The following is a 22,498-nucleotide window of genomic DNA, read 5'->3' as shown; positions in this document are numbered from 1 at the left end:
CAATTGTAATATAGTGATGGATCTAAACGCGCGATTCTCGTTTTGCTTCATGTAACATTAATTTAAAAAGACAAAACGTTTGTATTGTTATTTGAAGTAATTACCTTGTCAACACATTTAAAACCCATTAACAGCCACGTGACCGCAAAATGTTGCAAATCATGAGAAACAAAAGATTATTAACATGGCAATATTGTTCAAATCCAAACCAACTTTAAGATCTCTAAACTATAATACCCAACTGTCTCTTTCTTCACATTTCTGCTGTAGACAGGGAGTACCCTGTTTTCATTGCTTCTTTGCCCGCCAGTGCTACGATGATTTGCAATTAACGCAATATTCACGATGTTGTTGGCATTATCACACATGAGTGGTGTTAAAAAGGCATGAAAGGCTCAATAACAAAAGGACGCATGGATATTTATATATGTACCGCACATTCATTCATTCATACATTCAAGTTATGCCCAGACATACACTAAAAGACAGAGCGCACTTTCTTCGGGGCTGACATTGTCATTCGAAATTTTTGGTATATTCAGAATCATTCATCCCTTATTGATGCGCATACTCATTGCGAACAGTTTGTACCCGGTTGGGAAATATGAGTTAATGGTTTTCAGCATTAACTCCAAGTCATGTAAATCGGACAAGTAAATTTGTAAAAAAAAAATTGTTGGGATGAGTTTTTTCGAAAGCATGTTGTTTTCATGAAATTGTGTACCTCTATTTAAATAAAGACCAGCATATGTTACTAACTAATGGTTTTTTTGAATAAATATTAGCTCCGATTTTCCTACGAGGTACGGTCTCGTCCTCTTTTACTTCTATTCAATTCGATCTCCTTTTCAACGCTTTTACTGTGTGCCACAAAGCACCTAATTGCCAAATGATTAAGCGATTTATGATTGCGTATACTTTGAAAAGCTTGGCGTAAATAATAGAAATATTCTATAGTATATTTATCTTCAATATTTTCATTGACTCAATGAAATAATTACATATCTTGTTCTGAGAAATATTATTGAATTTAAAGTTAATTGGACCGAATACATATGTAAATATTTTTAATTTTTAAGTTGATTAGTATTTACTTCATAATATCAATATATATTTTAAACTAACTTCTAAAAAAATGCAGATAGCAGAAAATATATTTGAGAAGATTTTTAAAGAATCTAACCTATATGTACTATACATATGTTGTAGATATGCATAAAATGATTCATAATCGTTGGATCATTGGAAAGAAAGGAGTCGATAATAATATATAGTTCTCCTCTTTCTTCTAACGAATATAAAGAGGTATAAACATATAGAAGTAGAGAGAAAACTTTACGAAATCCTCTCATTAGGCATGATGAGGTTTTCTGTTTTTAATCATAAGCCAATCCTTTTCTAAAATTTTAATAGGTTTAACGAACAGAAATCCTCTTTTTTGATTTAAGCCAAATATGCAACGTTTTGGTTGCTAACTTGCTGCAAATTTGAAGGTAATTTTATATCGTAGAAACCCTCATCTCTATTGGCAAAAAAGTATAATTTTACAAGCTCATATTCCATAAACAGGAACCAAGCTTCTGGAAATTCTGGTGCGTCACTAACGATGGGTATGACCAAAACTAGCCGCTGCTAAACAATTTCTTTCTTCCCTGTCACTACCTTCAAACATATAGCAAAACCTTTTTGACCATCAGTCCAGGGATGGACACAGTTTGCTCCGGCTCACCAATATTCAACCAACCGTTTTCATTTGAAATTGTCGAAATTTAACCACTTTTCTGAAAGGGAAGCGATACGCAGATTGAAATTCGGTCTTGTTTATTGGCCTAACTCGTGTGACAGCCGTATGGCGTGCTCAAACTCTACTTCTTCTGGTCTAACCAGATCGTACGTAAACGACGTGAGGTTACTAAAGTCATAAATTGTAAAAATAATGGTTTACTTTTTACTAGAGCCTCTTGCGAAAAATTTTACATGACAGAATCAATACAACTCCATACAAAATATATCAGAACGGTATTAAGGGGGGAGCCCGATTTAGAAGTTTCAAAAAACCGATTTTTTTTCTTTTAATCTCTTTAAAAAATAATCTAAGAATATGTCCTAAAGCTGAAATATTTTCGAGGCTAGAAGGAAAATAGTGACCGAGCGTCTGGCAGATATATGAGCGATTGGACAGGAAGCGAAAACTTTGACGCGCGATTTCTTGGCTTTTCATTTTTACGATTTTTCTAAATTGGCGGGCAAGATAGAAAAAAACTAAACATCGTATGGAATTGGAAAGTTGATTATCTTTGCCATTAAATTGTCTTCTATTTAAACTTAAAAAATTTAAAAACTCAAGTTTGAACACATTTTTAAACAAACTTTGTTTGGTCCAGAACCACTTTTTTCAATTTTTAAAAAATTTCTAAAATTTGTTTGGAAATTTTTTAGTTTAACTAGAAATAAATTACTAAAAAATATGAATCTCTCTGAATTTTTTGTTTGAGATAGAAATTGCGACCTGCATCCTGCCTGCCGGCCGCAAAATGCACATGCGAGATGCATCGGCAATTGCTTACCACAGGCAGAATATCAAAGACTTTCTATCCAAAATGGGAAATTTGGCATGATGTTTAAATGTACACCAATAAAGCCTAGAAATTTCGTTTTAATAAATTATTTTTTTCCCTCCAAAAAAAAAAAAAATCTCAAAAAAAACGATTTTTTGGAGCCTCTAAACGTCAAATAGAGTTTTAAAAATCGAGATTACATACACTACGAAAATAAACCAAAAAAAATATTATATTTCTATATACAAATTTTAGACATTTATCTCCCTCAAAATTTAAAAAGCACCGAAAAAGGCAATCTGTGCAAGTAACGCCCTTTATTTCTTTATCTTACGATTTCACTTAGTGAATGCCGTTATAAAAGGATATTCAAAAAAAAAAAAAATTGTATTAAACTAAAGTGAAGCACTGACTTTCGCATACACATATCACAGAAGTAAATCGGAACAAAAGCAAGTTGCAATAATTTTCATGTTGCATGCTTAAGTGCATTTAGGCGAAATTTGGCTGGAGGCTAACGTCACTCCATGGCAGGGTCTAAGCAAGCGTCCTAAGCACGTAGTCCAAGCGTACCGGACCTGCTGTAACAAAGCGGTTCCGTGTAAAAAGGAAGCCATAATTAATCAAAAACAGCATTTTTGCCACCATCAGAGCGAAAGCGCACGGCAGTCAAACCGGAGCTGAAAATGAGTTTTCACAATATTTTACCACGATTCCTTTTTTCTCTTTTTTTAGACATAGTCGTAACGACAGTACAACATGAGTGCAGTTAAATAAGAAAAACAGAATTAACACAAGCGCTTGTATGTAGGGTCTGTGAGCAGGCCAGCAACAAGGTACAACGAAGCAGTAAAGTACAAGCTGGCACTTCGTACTGAAGTACAACGCCTTGCTAGCGTGCAGGTCTCGAGAAGTCACGACATCTTTAAGAAGCCGCACGAGCCTGCTGTGGCAAGAAGGAAAATTGAATGTGAATAACATAAAAGACGAAAGCGCAACATGACCACCCACTCAGACAGCCGTCCTTCCGTTCTGCCAAGTCAGTCTGTAGGTTCATCAAAATGGAGCTCAAATTTAAATACACGCGAACACACAAACGCGCCACCATTACGAGGTAACTTATATATTATACACACGCACGCACATGCAGTGGTGCAGTCGCACATGGACACAATTTGGTTGTCGCGCCGGAAAATAGTGGGCGCGATAGGACATTTTTATGCTAATTCCGTTAGCTTTCAGGGGAGACGAGGACGTCATAAAATGGCGTTTTCGTCGTTGAATCGGTTGGAGAAAGTATGGATTTTTGAAACACACACCCTTAGCTGACGAAGCCATGTAAATACATGCATACAAACACTTAAGTGTGTGTGTGCAGCAGTCATGTTGGGGAGCTGGTAGCGGTTTGGTTGTTGGCGGCTGGCGGTTGGCGAGTCAAAAACATTTCGCAATTGTGGTTCACGGTTGTAAAGGTTATGCAAAATAAGGTCAGCATATGCCAAGCAGTCAGCCAGGTTATATCTTGCCTATAAATATTGCTCGGGTTTTGTTTGTTTATTTCGTCAGAAATAAAATATGTAGAAGTGGGACATTTGAAATACATTTTTTGTGTGCCTATGTATTCTTAAATTGCTTGTTTTTGTTAACTTTTTCGTCTAATGTGACTTTTGTCTACTTGAACACTTCATTGCCGTTGCTTGAGCAGCCAAAGGAACCGTTTCGTTATGACCACAATTTTCGTGCTGAAAATCAATAAATGAGGTGGGTTTCAAGATTTTATTTCAGTATCGAAATTCTTTAAATGAGTTGATTGCGATTTGACGTGAGTTTTATTAGTGATATAACCGACTTTGTTGACTAGAACAAAGCAAGCACATTTTTTTCTCAGATTTATTTTTGAAAATACTAACTAGTTGTTGATATTAAAACTCTTAGAAACGGCCCAGGAAAGATCAATTCAGAAAAGAAATGTATATTTAAATATATTTCGCAAGAGTATTATAATGCAATCTTAGAAGGAAATGTGCTATAAACCGTTGTTTGCAATAATTTTGAAGTTATTAAATTGTTCCAAATATTTATACAAAATTGTTGAAATCAAACTGGCAATGAATGACGAAGCTTGTTGTCACAACTTCGAACTCTGAACGGTTTGCAAACCTGTACTTCTAAATATTTAAAACATATCGGACGCCGAAAATTCTTTTATGAGATATCGATCTGAAATTTTGTACACGTCCTTTTCTCCGGAATAAGATAGGCATTCGTCGGAACCGCAGTAGCTCATACATATGTAGATTCCGATTTTTCAAAAAGAATTTGAGCGATTCTATAACTTTTTTTGTACTATAAGTTTGACCAAAATTCACTGCTCATTTTATCAGACCAGTTGTAGATCTAGTATACCTAACCTGTAGCTGAACTACTAGTAACCGATGCCAAAAAGGATCCTTCAAGAGTTCAAAATTAATAATGTATGGGCTTGAAGTAAAAACTAATAAAACGTATCAGTTAATATACAAATACGAAAAGAAAGATAATACATTTTTTATCTCTACCAAACTTTTTTTCGTTTTTGAACATACACTACTGGGGGCAAAAGATAGTAAAACTTTGTTCATAATTCTAAAATTCTTAATTTATTGTTCAAAATCTATGTCGTCCCCCTCAAAGTAATACCGCTTGGCCCCAATACGCTTGTGTCAACGTTTTTTCGAATCTTCGAAAGAATTGTTAAAGTCAAAATCCTTGTTATTGTTATTGCACTACACCTCAATTCTGAAGAAAACTGTCAACATAACCTTGGTTTTTGATCTGCTTTGATGTGGTTTTTCGGCTTCGGCTCACCTTTGCCCCGAAATTCGGGCGATTGATAGTCTGTTTCCGGGTCGTAAACATACATCCGAGACTCACCGCCAGTAATATAATAATACGATTCCTTACATCCTGATCTTGCGTCACGCAAAGCTGCTAATGAAGGGTTACAACCTCAAGAGGTTTAAACTCATAATCAATCTCCCAAGAGATAAAGTCAGGCTACTGGTCGCCTTTTACACCGGCCATTGCAAACCTAGCTTCTTGCGCAAATTGCCGGTTCTGCGACTGGGAWWCCGAAACTCCAGAACACCTGCTAATGGATTKCCCAGCAATCTGCAGACGCAGGATTAAGGCCCTTGGATCCATGTTTCTAAATAGGGATCACATCGCCTCRTTAGCACCTAGCAGAATATTGGAATTCATCAATTTGCTGGGGCTAAGTGAGACGCTGTGAGTTAGTAGAGGGAACAATAGTCCCTAGGTCGCGGTGCAATCCTCATTCTTTATCTTATCTTACCTTATCTTACATCCTGATAGTCGGAAAGCATTGTTTCAAAGTTAACTCGACACGGTTTTTCGTAAAAATTTGGTGATTCTGGAACCAACTGTGCTTTCACTTTACTTAGGCCCAAACGATTTTTCAAAATGGTTTTGAGTGACCCTTATATTCATGCATGTAGGAAATAAATACACACTGCAAATCTTGTAGTTAACAAGTATACGAGTACATTTATTTAGTTTCATCTCCATTCATATTCAAAAAGCACCTGTCCCGTTTATCCGTTGTCGGGTACGCGTCTTGCATATTCGTCAAGTTGGGATTGACTACGGCTACCATAGCATGGTTGCATTCTTTCGTATTTATGTAGTTTAAGTTAAAAATGTAAGTAATAGTTGTTTAGTTAGAAATGTATGTAATTAATAATATATCTATATATAAATATGTCTGTCCGCTTCGAGTCGTCCGTCCGTGTACGTCGCCTACATAAATATACCCCATACACAAAATTTTCAAACAGAACTCATTAATGATTTTATAAAAATCTGACTACGAATGTAAAAGCTTAAAATATAAACTGACCGTTAAAGAGGTAAATATATATACATATATTACATGCCCACCCTGCAGGCCCACAAGATTAATGGGCATTTATTTAAGTCAACCACGCCCATAAAACATTATATTTTTATGCAACATACTAAAAGCATACGTTATGAATTTTTAATGAACTCGAAGCGAGCCACATTAACACTTTATTTCGAAAGAGCTGTAATTGATGACATCTACAATCTGGAACCACGTAACCAAGCAGAATAGTCCATTAAATGCCACCTAACACATAACCCTTTCATACATTGCGCCAAACCCTTTCGCACTATCTGAAAACAAAAACTTTAATGGTTTCTCACAAAAGTCAACTGATAAATTTCTAGATCACGTGCGCCAGATTTAAACACACAAAAATGTAAATAAATTGCAAGCAATAAAAATATGATAATTTTAGAAAGGCAGGGAGAAAAAAATCATGACTTACAGAGGCAAGTAACCCAATTCGGGCCGCACCCCTATGGAAATGTAGCAAGTTCGAACTACGAAAGGGATATTTTCACGAAACACCTTGTCTGGTCGGCGCACGCCACACACACAGGCGCACTCCGTTATGGATAGATATCTGCAAGGGTAACTCGAATAATTTGTAGTTGCGTTAAACTATAATTAATTCAAAGGTGTTTCGGGGGAACCCCCTGAACACAGATAGACAGCGCCGTGAGACAATAACTTTTGAGTGATAAAAATCACACACTCGGCTCGGTTACACCTAATAGGGATTTGTATTCACACTAATAAATATTTTCAAGAATTTCGTTCCGCTGCATTCATACAAATGTACATACATACATATGATTATGCAAATGAACAGCATTGCACGAATTTTTCGTAATAGCATGTTGCAAGTGAATTTTAAGTAGCTTTTCTATTAACTTACTTGCACACACACACGCACKTACGAAGAAACTTTTTAACCTGCAAAATGCGTGGGGTAAACTGCCATCTGAATGCAGCCACCAGGCAATAAGTTGGGTCGATACTCTTGGCAAAGTTGTGCACGTGCTCACTTGACAGCCGCTTGACATTTAAGTTGTCACATTGGAGTGTGTGCGAGCTGTTGGCGTGTGTGCGCCGATTTAATCTCAACACCTGCATCTTTATGCTTTTATGACTTTAAAACCAATACGCGCCTAAAACATTCAACTAAATATAGTAACTGTATTCACACAACTCATTAATATGTTTATATACATATGTATAGTGTTACGTCACTCACCAGAGCTGGCTAGTCGACTGCTGGTAGGCCCAAACATTTGATATGGATCTGGAAAAAACAATTTGAATAAATAAATACTGTAAATACTTGATTTGCATACTTTATATATCTCAAATATATTTATAGCTAGAATCACACAACATAGACGAGACCCTTTTTATTATAAATGTATGTAATAATGAAATGAAAACGTTGCTTGTGTTAAAAATTATATGTAATAAATCTATATATATGTATGTAAGAAACTTGTGTTAGTTACACCATTTATAACACAATAGCGGCTGAACCGATTTGACTGAAATTGGTGGGGAGGTAGCTTAGAACCAGGGTAAGCATATTGGATACTTTCTATCTCCTTATGTTAGAATCCAATACAACGCATAAATACAAAAATTATATTTTAAATCATAAGGACTTGTTCAGAATCGTTTGAAGATATGCGTACAATTTTAAACAGATTCTTCTTCAAAAATAATACATTTGCTAAGTATTTGGAATAGAAGAAAAGAACTTCAGCCATATACACAGTGAAATAGATTATAACTGGCTCAGTAATCAGTCGTTGAGTATGTATTATATCACGTTCATCCCAAAAGACTGATGTCATAACCTTTCCAGCCTCCTTTTTCGTCTTTCCACGCCTGAGAAAGGTTCATCATGTGCAGTCCACTAGGATGTCTGCCGATTGGACTCCAGTGGGAAATGATGCAGCTACGTTTCTATCACCGACGCGAAAATTCGGCTTTATTCCGATTAGACTTAAACACTTCTCAGAATCAGTTATTCATTGGATTATGAACTTGCGAAGCACCTACCTTGCTCATCTCGGCTGTTTCCAGCTTAGCAAATATCTTTTCAACGGGGGATTGATTTCCCTGAGCCCAAATTCAACAGTATTTTTCCCCAAAAAGCAATGCTTTATTAACACACGAAATGCTTTATGATCTATTTTTCTGTAAACTGACACAAGTTGCTTCACAAACATCATATATCTCATTAACAAATAGTTATAATCCAACTAATAAAATCATATACATAGATGGTAGTAGAAGTATTATCTATATTTCAGCCACAGTGAAGCGTGGACGGATCCTCTAGTACATCAGAAAAAATTAAAGCAAGTAAAGATTTCTATCACAGGAAACACTCAAAACTCTTATTCTCAGTTCACAATTATAAGACGTGTCTTAACTGTATATTTACACATATATGATCTTATTTTAACTAAACAGGGAACCCAGAAAATTTTTTTTCTGAAATTCAATAAGCGATGTATATGAGTATAATAAAGTTGGCCTGGGCAGGTCCATTAAACTATGCATGCAAACCAAATCGATACATTTTTTCCTATATTTGTACAACTGCATTTTACGTGTGAAGTTAAGTCCTTAAATATTTCAGGAGTGTTTTGGGGAGTCTGTGAACACAAGTATTTGAATAGCACAAATGAATTAGTGATGATCAGTAAGAAGATCTAATATAATTTATTATTGTTTCCTTTCGGAATCAGTTCGGTTTCCTACTTACATCGGCCAAAAATCTATCTACTCATTTGATGTTATTTCCAAATTGTGACAAATACGATTAAGAAAAGTTTTTTATGGCTTATAATTCGGAAACTAAGATTAACTTAAAGACCTGCGTTTGAGTACTGTCGACAGCCTCTAATAAATTATTTACATTATAGTCAACATATGTATATACTTATCTGCTTTCTGAAAAACTTTTGTAACTCTGTTTTTTTTTTTTTGAGCAAATTCTATTAACGAAGGTAAACATTTCAAATTGAAAACAAGTAAGAAATGAATAAGTTTGGGCGCAACCGAACATTTTAATTCTTGCAACTTGCAAGAATCTAAACCAGGAGAATATCTTAAGATGTAAAACTACAACAAGAGGATCGGAATCTAAGCAATTTTTTATATACATATAATCTGTATAACTCATATACTGATCGACTTATTCACGATAAGGTTTGTTAGAAAAACTAAAATCATTATATGTTGTGTATGGGTTGAGGTAGTATCGACCCGATTTTTTCTATTAAAAATTATCATGTCACTTACAATAAACATGTTTCTGGGTTTCATTAAGGTAACCCATTTTTTGCACTGTGACTTAGGAATATAAAAAGAATGCTACGTAGTAAAATTAGTCGAAATCGGTCAGTCGGGTCCGGAGATATGTGATTTCAAAAAAATATGGACGGTACCACGCCCATCGTCCAGTTTTCACACCCCCCAAAACGCTCTCTCACACCAACTCGGTGGTAAAATTTATCGACTCTGGCGTAATTAGTTAATGGTTTATTGCGCTTTTAGTGGTTTTGAACAGTACTGTTATATGGTCTGTAAGCGGGGTTATATTCCGATTTATTTCATTTTCATATTGCCGGTAAGAGTTTTTATAATATTTGAGCCGAGCAATATTGGTTTTGGTAGCTTTAGTAGTTTTGGAGATATGTACGTTGAACTTGTTAAAGGTCGGGTTGCCTCCACTTTTTCTAAAGTTGTTTCCCACAGGTACCCCTGGCCACTGCAATCCCTTGTGCCAAATTAGACTTCCATATTTTGATCTAGTGCTTAATTATGACACTTTTTAAGCATAATCAAGATATATCAAATTTTATTCACGTTATAATTTGCATGGATGGATGGACGGACAGGCAGACAGTCACCCGTATTTCAACTTTTCTCCTCATCCTACAGCGGGATAGACGCTTTAGTTTAGGTGATACACATAACCATTAGGTGAACGAAACTATTCCATTCTGTAGCAACAGGTTGTAAGAGTATCATATATTTTATATATATAAATATTATTTTGATGATGATGATGATGATATATGAGAATCGAAGAATTTTGTGCACTTATTTTTCGAAGTCTTCCTACAACAAAGTTTCAAAAGTGAAACAAAAAAAAAAATCTCTGCAGAATTCCATTTCTGGTTGAAAAAAGAAAAATCTTGCATGCTTTATATTTATAACGGAATACAGAAATATGCATTACTTAGTGCCATTCCGGTACGGCCTGCATGCGTTTCCGATTTATTTATATTAAAAAAATGGCACGTGTGTAAGCGTGCTCAAGGACTTCTGGTCACACATTTATGCAAGCATATCCTTCTTCGCAAGTTTTTCATACACAGCAGAGCACTCGACGGTTGCCTAAATGCATTTCGAAAATACAATTGCGAGTACCGAAACTTGAGTGTTGTTTTCTAAGCGTATGATGCTTGAAAGTTTTCAGCCTGTTGCAGAACATTGCGACTATTGTCGACTAAATGAATTTGTAAATATGTTTGCGACGGCAGTCATACGCTGAAATTCAGTATTTATGTTTTTCATATCCTGCCACCACCACTTGCAAACACTCATGAGGCACACATTCACTAAAATTTGCCCAGATTCATTATTAAGCGGCATTAGTGTCGAGGCTTCAGCGTTCGCTTTGTTTCAATGTTATATTCATACAAGTATATATATAATATGCATATGTATATTATGTATGTAAGTACACAGCGGAAAGCAATTGCATTTGCAAAATAAACGCAATAATGTGTGCTCGCCGCTCGCTAATGGCTTGCACAATAGCTGCAAGAAGGTTACATTTCCTTAATATGCGTCGAGTTTTTTTCGCATTTATTATTTAACAATTACTGGTCTGGCTCTCAGCACGTGCTTGTAGATCGCATTTGCTCTTATTAGTTGTATACTATGCTGCTTGTCAAACCAGCTTCCCGTCCAAAGCAGACTGCATTTTTGCCATAAGTTTTTATTCAATGTATCAGTCTACTCACGCATGCTACGAGTATAACCGATAATATTTCGATTTTACTATGCATATGTACATGCACACCTCACTGCCTTTTTCTGCGGGCCAAAAAACCATTTCGCCATTGAAATCTTAACAAAAGTCAGAAATTTGGCTTTATCCGTAGTATGTTAGTTTTAGTCGTTATACGACCTTCTGACGCGTGCCTCCTATTGTCCATAATGGCACGCGTTCATCTTCGTGACATTTCGACACAGTTAACGCATATAACTGTATGTTTTTCCCATTCATATACGCCGCATAAAATCAAAAGGTATTGAATGTCAATTTTGACAAGCCAGATACCGCAAATGAGCACTAACTCAAACACCAGCCTCCGTGGATGAATTCAAGTACACTTCATTGCACTTTTATATTCGGATTCACTTTTTTCTGCCCACCCCTGGCTCAACTAATATGTTCTCACTCGGACTTTTTATACAGTTTTAACCTTAATTGAGAACGTTTTAAGGCTTTTCAATTGTTTCATTTTGACCGTTTTAGCTATGTTTAATTTTCCTCCACATTTTACTCTCTCTTTCTCAAATATAAAACTCTTTATTTGTCTTTCGAGTGTCTATGAAGTGGCGAATTTCTGTTTGATTTGCTACTGTATGTAAATATGTTTACAAAATTTGGCAACCTTAATGCGCCAGCCAGTCAGTGAACCAGTCAGTCAGCCTTCAAAGCACTCACAATACGAAGTAGCTTCGCCTTTGTTTTGGATTTTTTGCATTTCGAGTATTTGGGCACACTTTAAAGTGGAGTGTGTGGAGTGCATGGAGTGTTTTACCTTGCGCACAATTGCACACATTCACTTGCAACAATAGTTACTTGATGCGTGTGGTGGCCTAAGTGTTGTTGTCGTTCTGTCGCTTTTTGTTACGTCTCTGTGTCAATGTCGCTTTGATTTCGCATTGCTTTGTGGCAATATTTCCACACACGCATGCAACACATAGAGAATTCACTCGTTCTGCAGCGCTTTTAAAGCATTTTTAAAATATTTACTTCAATTTTTTGCTCTCGTTTTAAGGTTTTCGCTTGAGTGGTACTCAATGGAATTGGCATGCAGCAATTTGTCATAAAATCCCACATCTTTCAGTACACTGTGAGGGTAAAATATCCCAAAACACTTTAGTTTTCATTCATTTCGAGCGTAAAGCGAAAATAGAGCGTATTCAAATTATTCGCAGTTAAAAATGAATTTTTTGGACTTACCAGGCTGTCTAAGATGTGAATGCGGATCAAGCGATGACTTGCCGACGCTCATGCCCACGCTGCTTAGCGCATTTGAGCTGTAGCCTAAAAGAAAATTATAAACATTTAACATTTTGTAATTTGAGGTTGGTTGCTTAATTTAATTTTCAATTCTAGATAAGTAGAATATATATATATCAATAAGAAAGAGAGAAATATGGCAGACAACTTTTAATTAGCGCAATTCCTTAACATTGTGGTCTAAGTTCTTGTCACACATTTTGACATGCTCAGATTTTTTCCATTAAACGTTATTCTAGTGCTAGTGAAGAATTTGGGGCAATTGAAGAGAATAAATTAAACTTTTGAAACTTATATACTAATCAAATAACAAGAGAACGCGGTAACTTCAGCCACATCCCTCCATAGGTATAATTCTAATAGCATAAAAAAGTATAAAAAGATCTTTATGTCGATTTGGATCGGTAAGTGTGTATAAAAGCTACGTACTACAGTGGTACGTAAAGAATAATTTAGTCGGAGATTCCATCGCTGGTCTAGGATAAGAACTCATGTCATATTGCCTTAAAATATTTTTGCAAATAAAAACTTTTCCAAATTATGATGAGGGTTTGCAATCCGAAAATACAGCGTTCATTAGAGCAGATTTACGCGATTAAATTCTGTGTGAAACTAGGTAAATATGCGACAGAGACAGAGACGTTTGTTCAATGGGCTTACTCAGATGTTGCTTTAGTAAGAAGTGGTGTGTTTCGGTAGCACCAGGCCTTTGTGGAGGGCCGGGAAGAGGTCGCTGATGAAGACCGTACTGGAAGACCTGCGACATACACCGACAATGAGATTTGTGTGCGCAAGGCTTTGAACTCAGACCGTCGATGGTCCCAAAAGTGATCGCTGTCGACCAGAAATTGCGGCGAGTGGAAATGTTCCAACCGTCTTTCTTGTGAACAGCTACCTAACCAAGGCTGGCATCCCAACGCTTCCGCAGCCGCTCTACATCCCAGACGAACCCCCCCAGACTTTTTTTGTTTCTTTGCCTGAAAAGGCCGATGAAAGGCAAGCATTTTGAGACGACAGAGGGGATCCAAGCAGCATGCACCTCGGCTCTCAAGGATATTCTAGAGAATGCCTTCCGTTACGTTTTCAATACTTGGAAATCGAGCTGGCAGCGCTGAATCGACGCAGAAAGAGCCTACTTTGAAAATTTTTAAAGAAGAAAGTTCAATAAATTTTTTTAAATTTATTTAAATTACTTTCCGGATCAAGTCTGTAGTTTCTATGGTAACTTTATTTTATAGTGATCCGATATAGGGCTAATTCATTTATATACACACACCTTAAGGGGTTTCCGACAAACTTTGTGGTAAACTTAATTTAGAATCCTGTATCCTATAGAAGATATAAAAATCCCGCAAATCCATAACTTATTCTAATGCTAAGATCTTCACTGCTTCGAATTTTGAAAACAATAAAAAACTTATTCCATATACAGTTTAACTTCACTTAGTACTCTTTCCTGAGCGGGTATGAAAACTCTAGAGAAAATTCGGGAATATCCATTCACTCAAAACCATCGAATCAAATGTTATTGGGTCATTTTAATAGACATCAGGCATTTTCGAGAAATAAAACAAAATTAGTTTTCCTAGTTATATTTTAGTCATTTACCATTAAAACAATATATGAAACAGAACTATGTGGAGACTTATAGAATTGGAGAATTCCTATAACATCGGCCAAGTAGATGAAACTGAATATGTTTATAAAATTAAACAAGGTAGCATAGCGAAAACTAAACCGTAATATCATCAATATCACAATACACTGAAGTCTAAATTATCGCACATAACTAAATTACTCCCTCCCTACAACGTGCATGTCTTTTGCAAAGAGCGCTTCAAAGTGTCATAAAATCACCAAATATGACTGACAGCCTAAGAAGCCACCTCGGGGCTAATATCTTATCAACCGCAAACTGATCTGTGCATCAAATACCCTTTTTCAGAGGATTGCACAAACACCAAATGACACTCAAAATAGCAAACAACAAAAACACCAAGACAAAGCCGAAATCACCACCAAAGGTTGTTGGCATGAGGAACTTTTTAATAGATTGTGATTACAAAGCGATGAAACAATGCCGCAAGCGATTCAATTTAAAATTGTTCCAGAACGCAACAGTGCGAAAGAAAAACATGCAACAACACAAACAACGAGCGCAACACAGCCAATCGCAACACAAAGCGGCCAGCCGAAGAACAATGAAAGTTGTGTTGCCAAAAAAGCAAAGGAGAAGTGACAAAAGTAAGCGCTATAGAAATTACACCCACGGGCGATGGCACACAACTGTGACACCGCCGGCAGCAGCAACAGCAACAGCAATAGCAATGACAAAAACAACATGCTCGTGATTTTATTTTTCTATTTTGGTTCTTACTTTGCGAGAACACGCGTACAACAACGCACGAGTGTACGCAGCCAACAACGAAAAGCGCAATCACAGTTTACTTTGTGCAACAACAACAATGTGTATGCTGGCGTTACGAATTGGTGTGATGTGGTGTGACAGTGATGTCGCTGATGATGTCCTTTGTGATGCCACTCAAGCGACAAGCGCGCACAATACAAAGCGGGGTGGTGGGGGTACTGGAGTGACTTGAAGGCAGTGTGTGGCATGGTGTTAAAGCAAACTTTTGGGTTTTCGTATTCCATTGAATTTGTGCTTTATGTTGTGAGTCACATGCAGCGAAGCTGAAACTCCACAGGACATGCTGTGATTGAATACAAACTTTTTCACTTACTTTTGCATAGCGATGTATAAGAGTGCCTTTTTATATGAAATATTGCTCAAAATATATTTAATGGCAACAATTTTGAGTAAATATAAAAAATTAGTACAAAGAAACTTTAAATTAAGAGTCATATTAAAATCTGTACCCTTTTCCGAGATTGGTATAAGACTTTTTTTTATCGTCATATATCAATTCGTTTTTTGCTTACGGCAAGAGAAATTACTAAGAAAGAACATTACAACAAGTTTGGTTGTAATTTGGTGAAATCACGGCTACGGAGTCGTTCAAAATATTGTAGAAGAGTTTTGAGAAAATGTATTTATTAAGAAAGAAAGTAGTTGACTGACACAAAGCATTCAATGAAGTTCGTGAATTCATCGAAAGCCCGCCTCATGACGGTCGTCCATCCACCTCAGTTAAAGACGAAAGCATCCAAAAGGTTGAAGGAATAGTACTCCAAAAATACCTCTTACAGATCGATTCAAAACATTTTGGTTAATTTTGGTTTCGCGAAACGCGCCATTCGTCCTGAAGCCATTAAAAGTCATACGCTGACGGCATTGATGGCTTTCTCAGTCGAGACTTATAACGTTTTCTACTTCATTTTTCTATTGTTTAACAATGTTTGAAAAGTCATAACGAGCATACTCACCAACATATTTTGAACGAAAATACTTATTTCTAATTACCTTCTACTAAATTGTAATCAAATATTATCACCGACAGATTTCTTTAAAATTAGGTAAATGAGTACTTACTATCTAAAATAAATTACACATATATCATTAGTTGAAAGATCTCATCTGATTAGTCTGCCAATTTATATCTAAGTATGTATATTTGAGCGCATAATAGAGATAATGTGTTCTCCTCCCTCTCACTACATGTCAATCAATAAACCAAAAACTATCCTCACACCTAAATAACCTGAGTAAACTGGCTTTCATACACAATCATCTTTTCACGCCATTATCTTCAAACAAATCGCCCAACCCCAATGCGCATATATTTACATGCAAAACCCATGTTTCTGGTTAAGATTACGACTTCTTTCAACCAGTCATTCAATTGAATAAACATATGTATGTGTGTAAGTACGAGCTCATTTGTGTGAATATATTATTTGTTGTTATTGATTGTCGATTTGTTTAAATTGCACGCTTGAGTGAGCTTATTGTAGTACACTGTCGAATGAAGTCGAACAAAATGCACAAATACAAATATATGTATGTACATGTGTTTGTATGATTTTTGAAGAAGGGCATAACCATTTAGGCGCATTAATAATGCCCAGCTACCCTTTAGGAAAACATAAATTGCATGAATTGGCGTGAAAGCTATTTATTGTAAACCAGCCGCTGCCATTGACAATTTCTTGCATCCATATATGAGTGTATATATATCTGTGCATACATTTGGTTAAGTTTACACACATGAATGGGCAACGCCTTTAATGTGCGTGTTCGTAAGGACTAATCGAATACAAGAAATGATTTTCACACCTTGTCATTTTAATAGGTGTGAGTGTGTTTTTCTGGTAGGCGTCGATTTATGGTGTGCACATGCACAGGTACCCATCTCCATCTACATGGTATGTGTGGTGCATATACCATATACTATTTGTATCATCGACTGGGCGTGAACCTGTAAATGGGCGCGTTCTAACGCAGGTGCTGAGAAACTTTCTTAACCAAGAACAACTTTCATTATTGCCACTTAGAAGTTTTACAGTGAATTTTAAGTAATTTGTAGCACTTCAAAAGTTCATTAATAATGTTACATGTATAAGTTATCATTACTCAGGAAATTTTAAAAAAATTACCATTATTTTTTTACTTTAAAAAATAACTAAGTCTCTGAGAGAAAAGAGGCCTCAAATTACAAATCAAATTTTATTGTCGTTCATGTTTCACATAAGAAGCAAAATGTTATAACTTTCTTTTGAAAATACAACAATTATGTACTCTTAAAGCGCCAATACAATAAAAAATTGGCAAGTCTCTTGGATCTAGTTTAACTTACCCTGCGACTGCGTAGAGCCATGTGATCCCCAAGAGGACTTGTATGAGGAATCTGTAATGAAAATGATAAAATTAAATTACAACATTTATAATTAAGGAAACTGAAGAATACATATGTATATAAATAAATAAGCCAGAGATTTGATAAAGGAAGAGAATTCGAGTCAAGTCAAGGGAAACAAATCTATTGAATATATCGGTTTCGGCTAATTTTAGGACAGTATCGACATTGTATTCATAAACCCATATCTCATCAGCAGCATAATCATCAACATAATAATCAACGTTTAATGAATGTAGTACATCTTTATTGAGACTTCTATTCGACGTTGTTTTTGCTAAGATTCACGCTTCATACTCAAAACAATATCAACATGAAGATTGTCAAGCTCTGTTTCCTTAACTTAAATGAACGACTCGATTAAGGCAAGCTTTTGACGACTTCACGACCTTCACTGTATATTTTCTGCCCTTCAAATACTTGTGTTCGTGATAAAGTAGACCTCCAAAACACTTAAATGGTTTTGTTACATTTATTTCTATTTTGTACTAAATGTCATGCTAAGATTTCGTTCCGATAACTTTGATGTATCTGAAAGAGCAAATTTTGAATATATCGATAAAATAATGGAAATTGGCAAGTTCAACCGTCTGGTTAGCACAGTTTCGATTTTCCAGGAACTAAGTATTTCCGTTTGAAAGTATGTAAATAACAAAAAGTAGACCGATGTTCTGTTGTTAACTCGACTATAATCGCGTAAGTGGTGTCTACGCCAATTAAGAAGAAGAAGACCGATGTACAAGTGCCACATGAGCCACTTTATCTCAAATTAATGCATAACTTCTCAGGAATTATGTGTGCAAAATTCCCGTTATTTGGAGCAAACTTGATGAAGATATGATATTTTAATACTTCTCTTAGGAACCTATAACATCAGATTTCAGAGCTTTAGAGCGTTTTCCCGCAACTCAAATTCAGTATCTCTCATAAATTGGAAAGTTCTCAAAAAGTGAAAAATCGAAATATCGTAAAATCCTCCAGCGTTACATAGGCAAAGCGATTATCTAACCATATGATTTTGATTTTGTGTTTTCGGCACGAAGTTACGAGAGACACCACAATTCATCTTTTTTCCGAGAAGATCCAAGGAAATTGCTGTCATTGCCGTATTTTTTAATAATTCTCCATGAAAATTAACCAGATTATTATTGAAATGTCACAATGTATAATTGGTTTTTTCACTTTCTCATAAAAAATATAAAATTTCGCCTTATTTTACACTAATGAACCATGCTCCCACTTAACGCAAAAAAAGCCTCCTGAACCGAATTTCCATCTGCGCATCACTGCAAACTCGCAATAAAATCGATCCATTTGTGATTGGAGATATTTGATCGAATTATCCGAACTGTGCTAAAACTATAAAATTTCACCTTACAGATATAGCAATCATCAATTCATTTCGTCACAACATCTCTTCAATATATTTATACATCATATATCCAGAAAATTACTTTCACGATTAGCCAAGTTTAAGACTTCACAACTGGTTGCAATTAAAACATCATAAAACAACATATACTTATTGTGCAACTCACCTGCGAATAACATTGAAAAATTGCTAAAACTTCCCGTCGAACGTGACAAATAATCAGCTGATGTTTTAATGTCAAGCATCATGGCACCAGGACACAAATGGGCGGCGGCAATTTTTGCGTTATCCAGCACACCGCCGACGGCAAATGTGCTCAGTTACACCAAGAAACTCGCAATGTGTTCACAATTGTTTACAGTTAACTTTGGACTAAGAGTTGCACTAAACAAACTTTAGTTTCTACTTTTACACTTTTTGAGAGTGAATAACACAATGTAATTTAAATAAAACTAATTTTATTAGTCGCAATAGAACACCAATTTAAATTAGTCATAAAAGTCGCATGAATTCGAAGTAACAAATCGTTTTATAGCTCAAAAATTTTTTAACAGCTTTCAAGTTTATACACCTTTGAGCAATAAAATGGCAAAATTAGTATGTGGAAACATGCGCTCACGTCAAACCGCGACCGAATCCTTCAAATATTTGTATATAATTGTGTCGGTCACACCGGAAGGTAATAACACCGGAGACCGACAATTTGGTTCGCCGTTTTCACTAACTTACACACAAGAATTTTTCTAATGCTCACGGGAAGCTTGCGCTGGAACAATGCGCGCTCGCAAATGTTTGTGGGCGGTCGGCACAAGATGTGAATTGCCGTAACCGACACTCCTTCAATTTAATTTATTTCAAATGTAGCAACGCACATTCACTGAATGTGAATTTATTTATATATGACCCTGCCTAAGTATTTACAATACATATATTATGTGTAAATGTATAGGTGAGCGTTTCAAATGTACATATGTAAGGTCTCGCTGGCCTCTGGTAGCTCGCGGTCGGGCTAGATGCTACCTTACTTTGGCACACAGGCGGAACAGGAAAAGGAAGGGGAAAAATGACGATCGGAACCGGTTACCGTTACCGGACACCTCGACTTCCGGACAACTATGGTCGCTGCCGCTGCCGCCGCCTTCGCTGAAACGCTGACTGTTCGTTGGCAGCACTTCAGCACTACTTATTTATATATTTTCAAGTGCGAACTCGTATTGACATTATGTTTGCGCATAGATTTGTCTATATTTAAGTGGATTAATATGTTATTAATTTCGTTCACTGTTCGTACAACAATTTGCTTGGTCTTTTTAGCAGCGCTGTGCCGCATCAATAAAAAGTCAGTTGAAAATTTTCAATTCTGACAAATTGTGCTCAACAGTTTCTATTTCCTTTACTTTTACTCAAGGATTATTCAGTAATATTTACTTCAGTTTACACCTGTGGCGCTGTAGGCCTTAAAGTACAATGCGGGTTATGTAAAACTACAAACAACACTTCAATTCAGCTCGTAGCAGCGACTGCTATTTTTGTAATATATTTATGTATGGAATACTTTGCACGTTCGTCTTTATTACACCGGATTGCGACCGATCTGTGGCACGGCAACGTAACAATTGATTTCATTCCGTCACCAAATCGCGCATATCCTGCCCAGTTACCGGGCTCTGTCGCAGCCCGATTGCAGTCGCCGCATCGTGCCACACCGAACAACCCCCTGCTATGTTGTGCATCGCCTACACACCCACTGCCAACCGCGTTGAGCGAAAAGCACACCAGCAACAGGGGTGAGTTTGCGGATGTGGTGAATGTGGGTTGGTTGTCTCGACGCTTGACTTCACTACATACACATGTACAACAACCACCCACCCACCAAAGGTTTGCGCAGTTGGTTTTGCTCACTAGTGTCGTTTCGATTGCATAGCCTGAACTACACTTTAGGGGTGTTGCTCTGCAGTTGTTGTATGCATGTTCGCTTAATCCCAGCTTTATAGCATTAATAACAAGAGAAACTCACTAGAAACACTAATACTACACAAAGTGCGCAACATTAATAACGGTACATACATAAAGCACCCATACTGCTGCCAACACCAACACTTGAAGCCCTGCTCACACACCAACAACCCATTTTCCGTTGGTACACCAATCAGCGTCAAGCCAAGGTGTGGCCTACTCACACATGCACAGAGCGCGTCAAAAGCAGCCGCCGCACGCACACATTTGCAGAGGCACAAATACTTAAGCATACACACTGCATGTGAGTGCGCTAGTTATTCTCATTACAAAAATGAGCTTTACAAATGCTTCTACGCATCAATGAGTTGACGAGAGATTCAACTGCTGGCGGAGAGAGTGAGAGCGCGTGCGGTGCTGGCGTGCGAATAGACAGGATATGTGGGTAGGAAGAAAGGAAACGCACAAGGAAAATAGTCGGAAATTTTTGCCAAATTATTGAAAAACATACAAATTAATATTGAAAAATATGTAAACAAAAAATAAAAATAATAAACATATGTACAAATGTGATATGCAAAATTGCGCACCGCTGAATGCTGCAAGTGCGGTCTGGGCTAATAAGCGTACAACTCACTATACCTATAATATTGTGGCTATACGTGGAAATCTTAGTATTTAGTATTTTCAAATATTCAAAAAAATTTAGTTCTTATTAAGCCTAAAGATTAATCATAAAAGCTATTAGCAAAAGTGAAACACATATTTAGAGTCATTTTCATGAACCAAATTTATATTTTATCTCTTCCAACTTGTATTTGACATTATAATCATCAAAACTATAACTTATAATATATTAACTATCCAAATATTTTATACAAATAATTCTAGAAAAACTCCAATATTATCCACTATTTTATTATTAATGAATGAATTACGAAGCGGGATAGTCATTAATGACCGAATATGATATTATTTTTAATATTAGCCTACCGCCACTGAATAAAAAGTTACTCCTAAGAATATCATATAACCATAATAAATAGAATATGTAGTTAAGTTTGCTGTAAGCTCTATAATCACCTATAATCAATTTCAGTGTCTCTCAAACATCGCTGTGAAACATATTCGAGAATTAATCCTCTTAATATAACAGCTTATTTCACGTTAAGGACAAGAACAGGAATATTATTAGCCGTGAACCTGGTACCAGGACAATACCAGAGGAATAGAAAATGAAAAAGGAGAATACTACAAGAACGAACATGAGAGGTCAATCAAATATATAGTAATTGATATAGCAACTCTCAAAAAAATTACTAAAAATGAAAATTCAAGACTAATCACAACTTGAAAAAGGTTTCAGATTTGTTGCATACAAATTCTATCGTAGGCCCACAATTTGGAAAAATAAATTCCTATTCCGAAATCAACTTCTCACACACCATTTTCTGTGTGGATGTGTATGGCAATTCGAAGCCTCTCTCCGCTGAACGGCTCCTCAATAACACAACACCACTGCCAGCACCAACAGCACGAAGTAAGCGTGCGGTGCCCTTTCTA

General features: G+C 36.3%; 1 protein-coding gene across 1 annotated transcript in view; it reads right to left on the bottom strand.

Moving 5' to 3' along the window:
- The window catches only part of LOC108971666 (DNA-binding protein D-ETS-3), a 36,470-nt gene extending 15,875 nt beyond the window's left edge, over positions 1–20,595 (bottom strand). The window contains exons 1-4 of the mRNA XM_018937903.1: positions 19,146–20,595; positions 17,548–17,598; positions 12,734–12,817; positions 7,703–7,750 (exon numbers count right to left, since the gene is read on the bottom strand). Of these exons, the coding sequence (XP_018793448.1) occupies positions 7,703–7,750; positions 12,734–12,817; positions 17,548–17,598; positions 19,146–19,227 (265 nt within the window). The 5' untranslated portion in view covers positions 19,228–20,595. The remainder of the gene's footprint in view (positions 1–7,702; positions 7,751–12,733; positions 12,818–17,547; positions 17,599–19,145) is intronic.
- Between the last annotated feature and the right edge of the window lie 1,903 nt (positions 20,596–22,498).

Source organism: Bactrocera latifrons, unplaced genomic scaffold, assembly GCF_001853355.1.
Source record: "Bactrocera latifrons isolate USDA-ARS-PBARC rearing strain unplaced genomic scaffold, ASM185335v1 scaffold_35, whole genome shotgun sequence".
In the NCBI taxonomy this organism is placed as follows: Eukaryota; Metazoa; Arthropoda; class Insecta; order Diptera; family Tephritidae; genus Bactrocera; species Bactrocera latifrons.
Note: the sequence above shows the minus strand (reverse complement) of the source record. Positions and strands in the feature narration are given on the sequence as shown.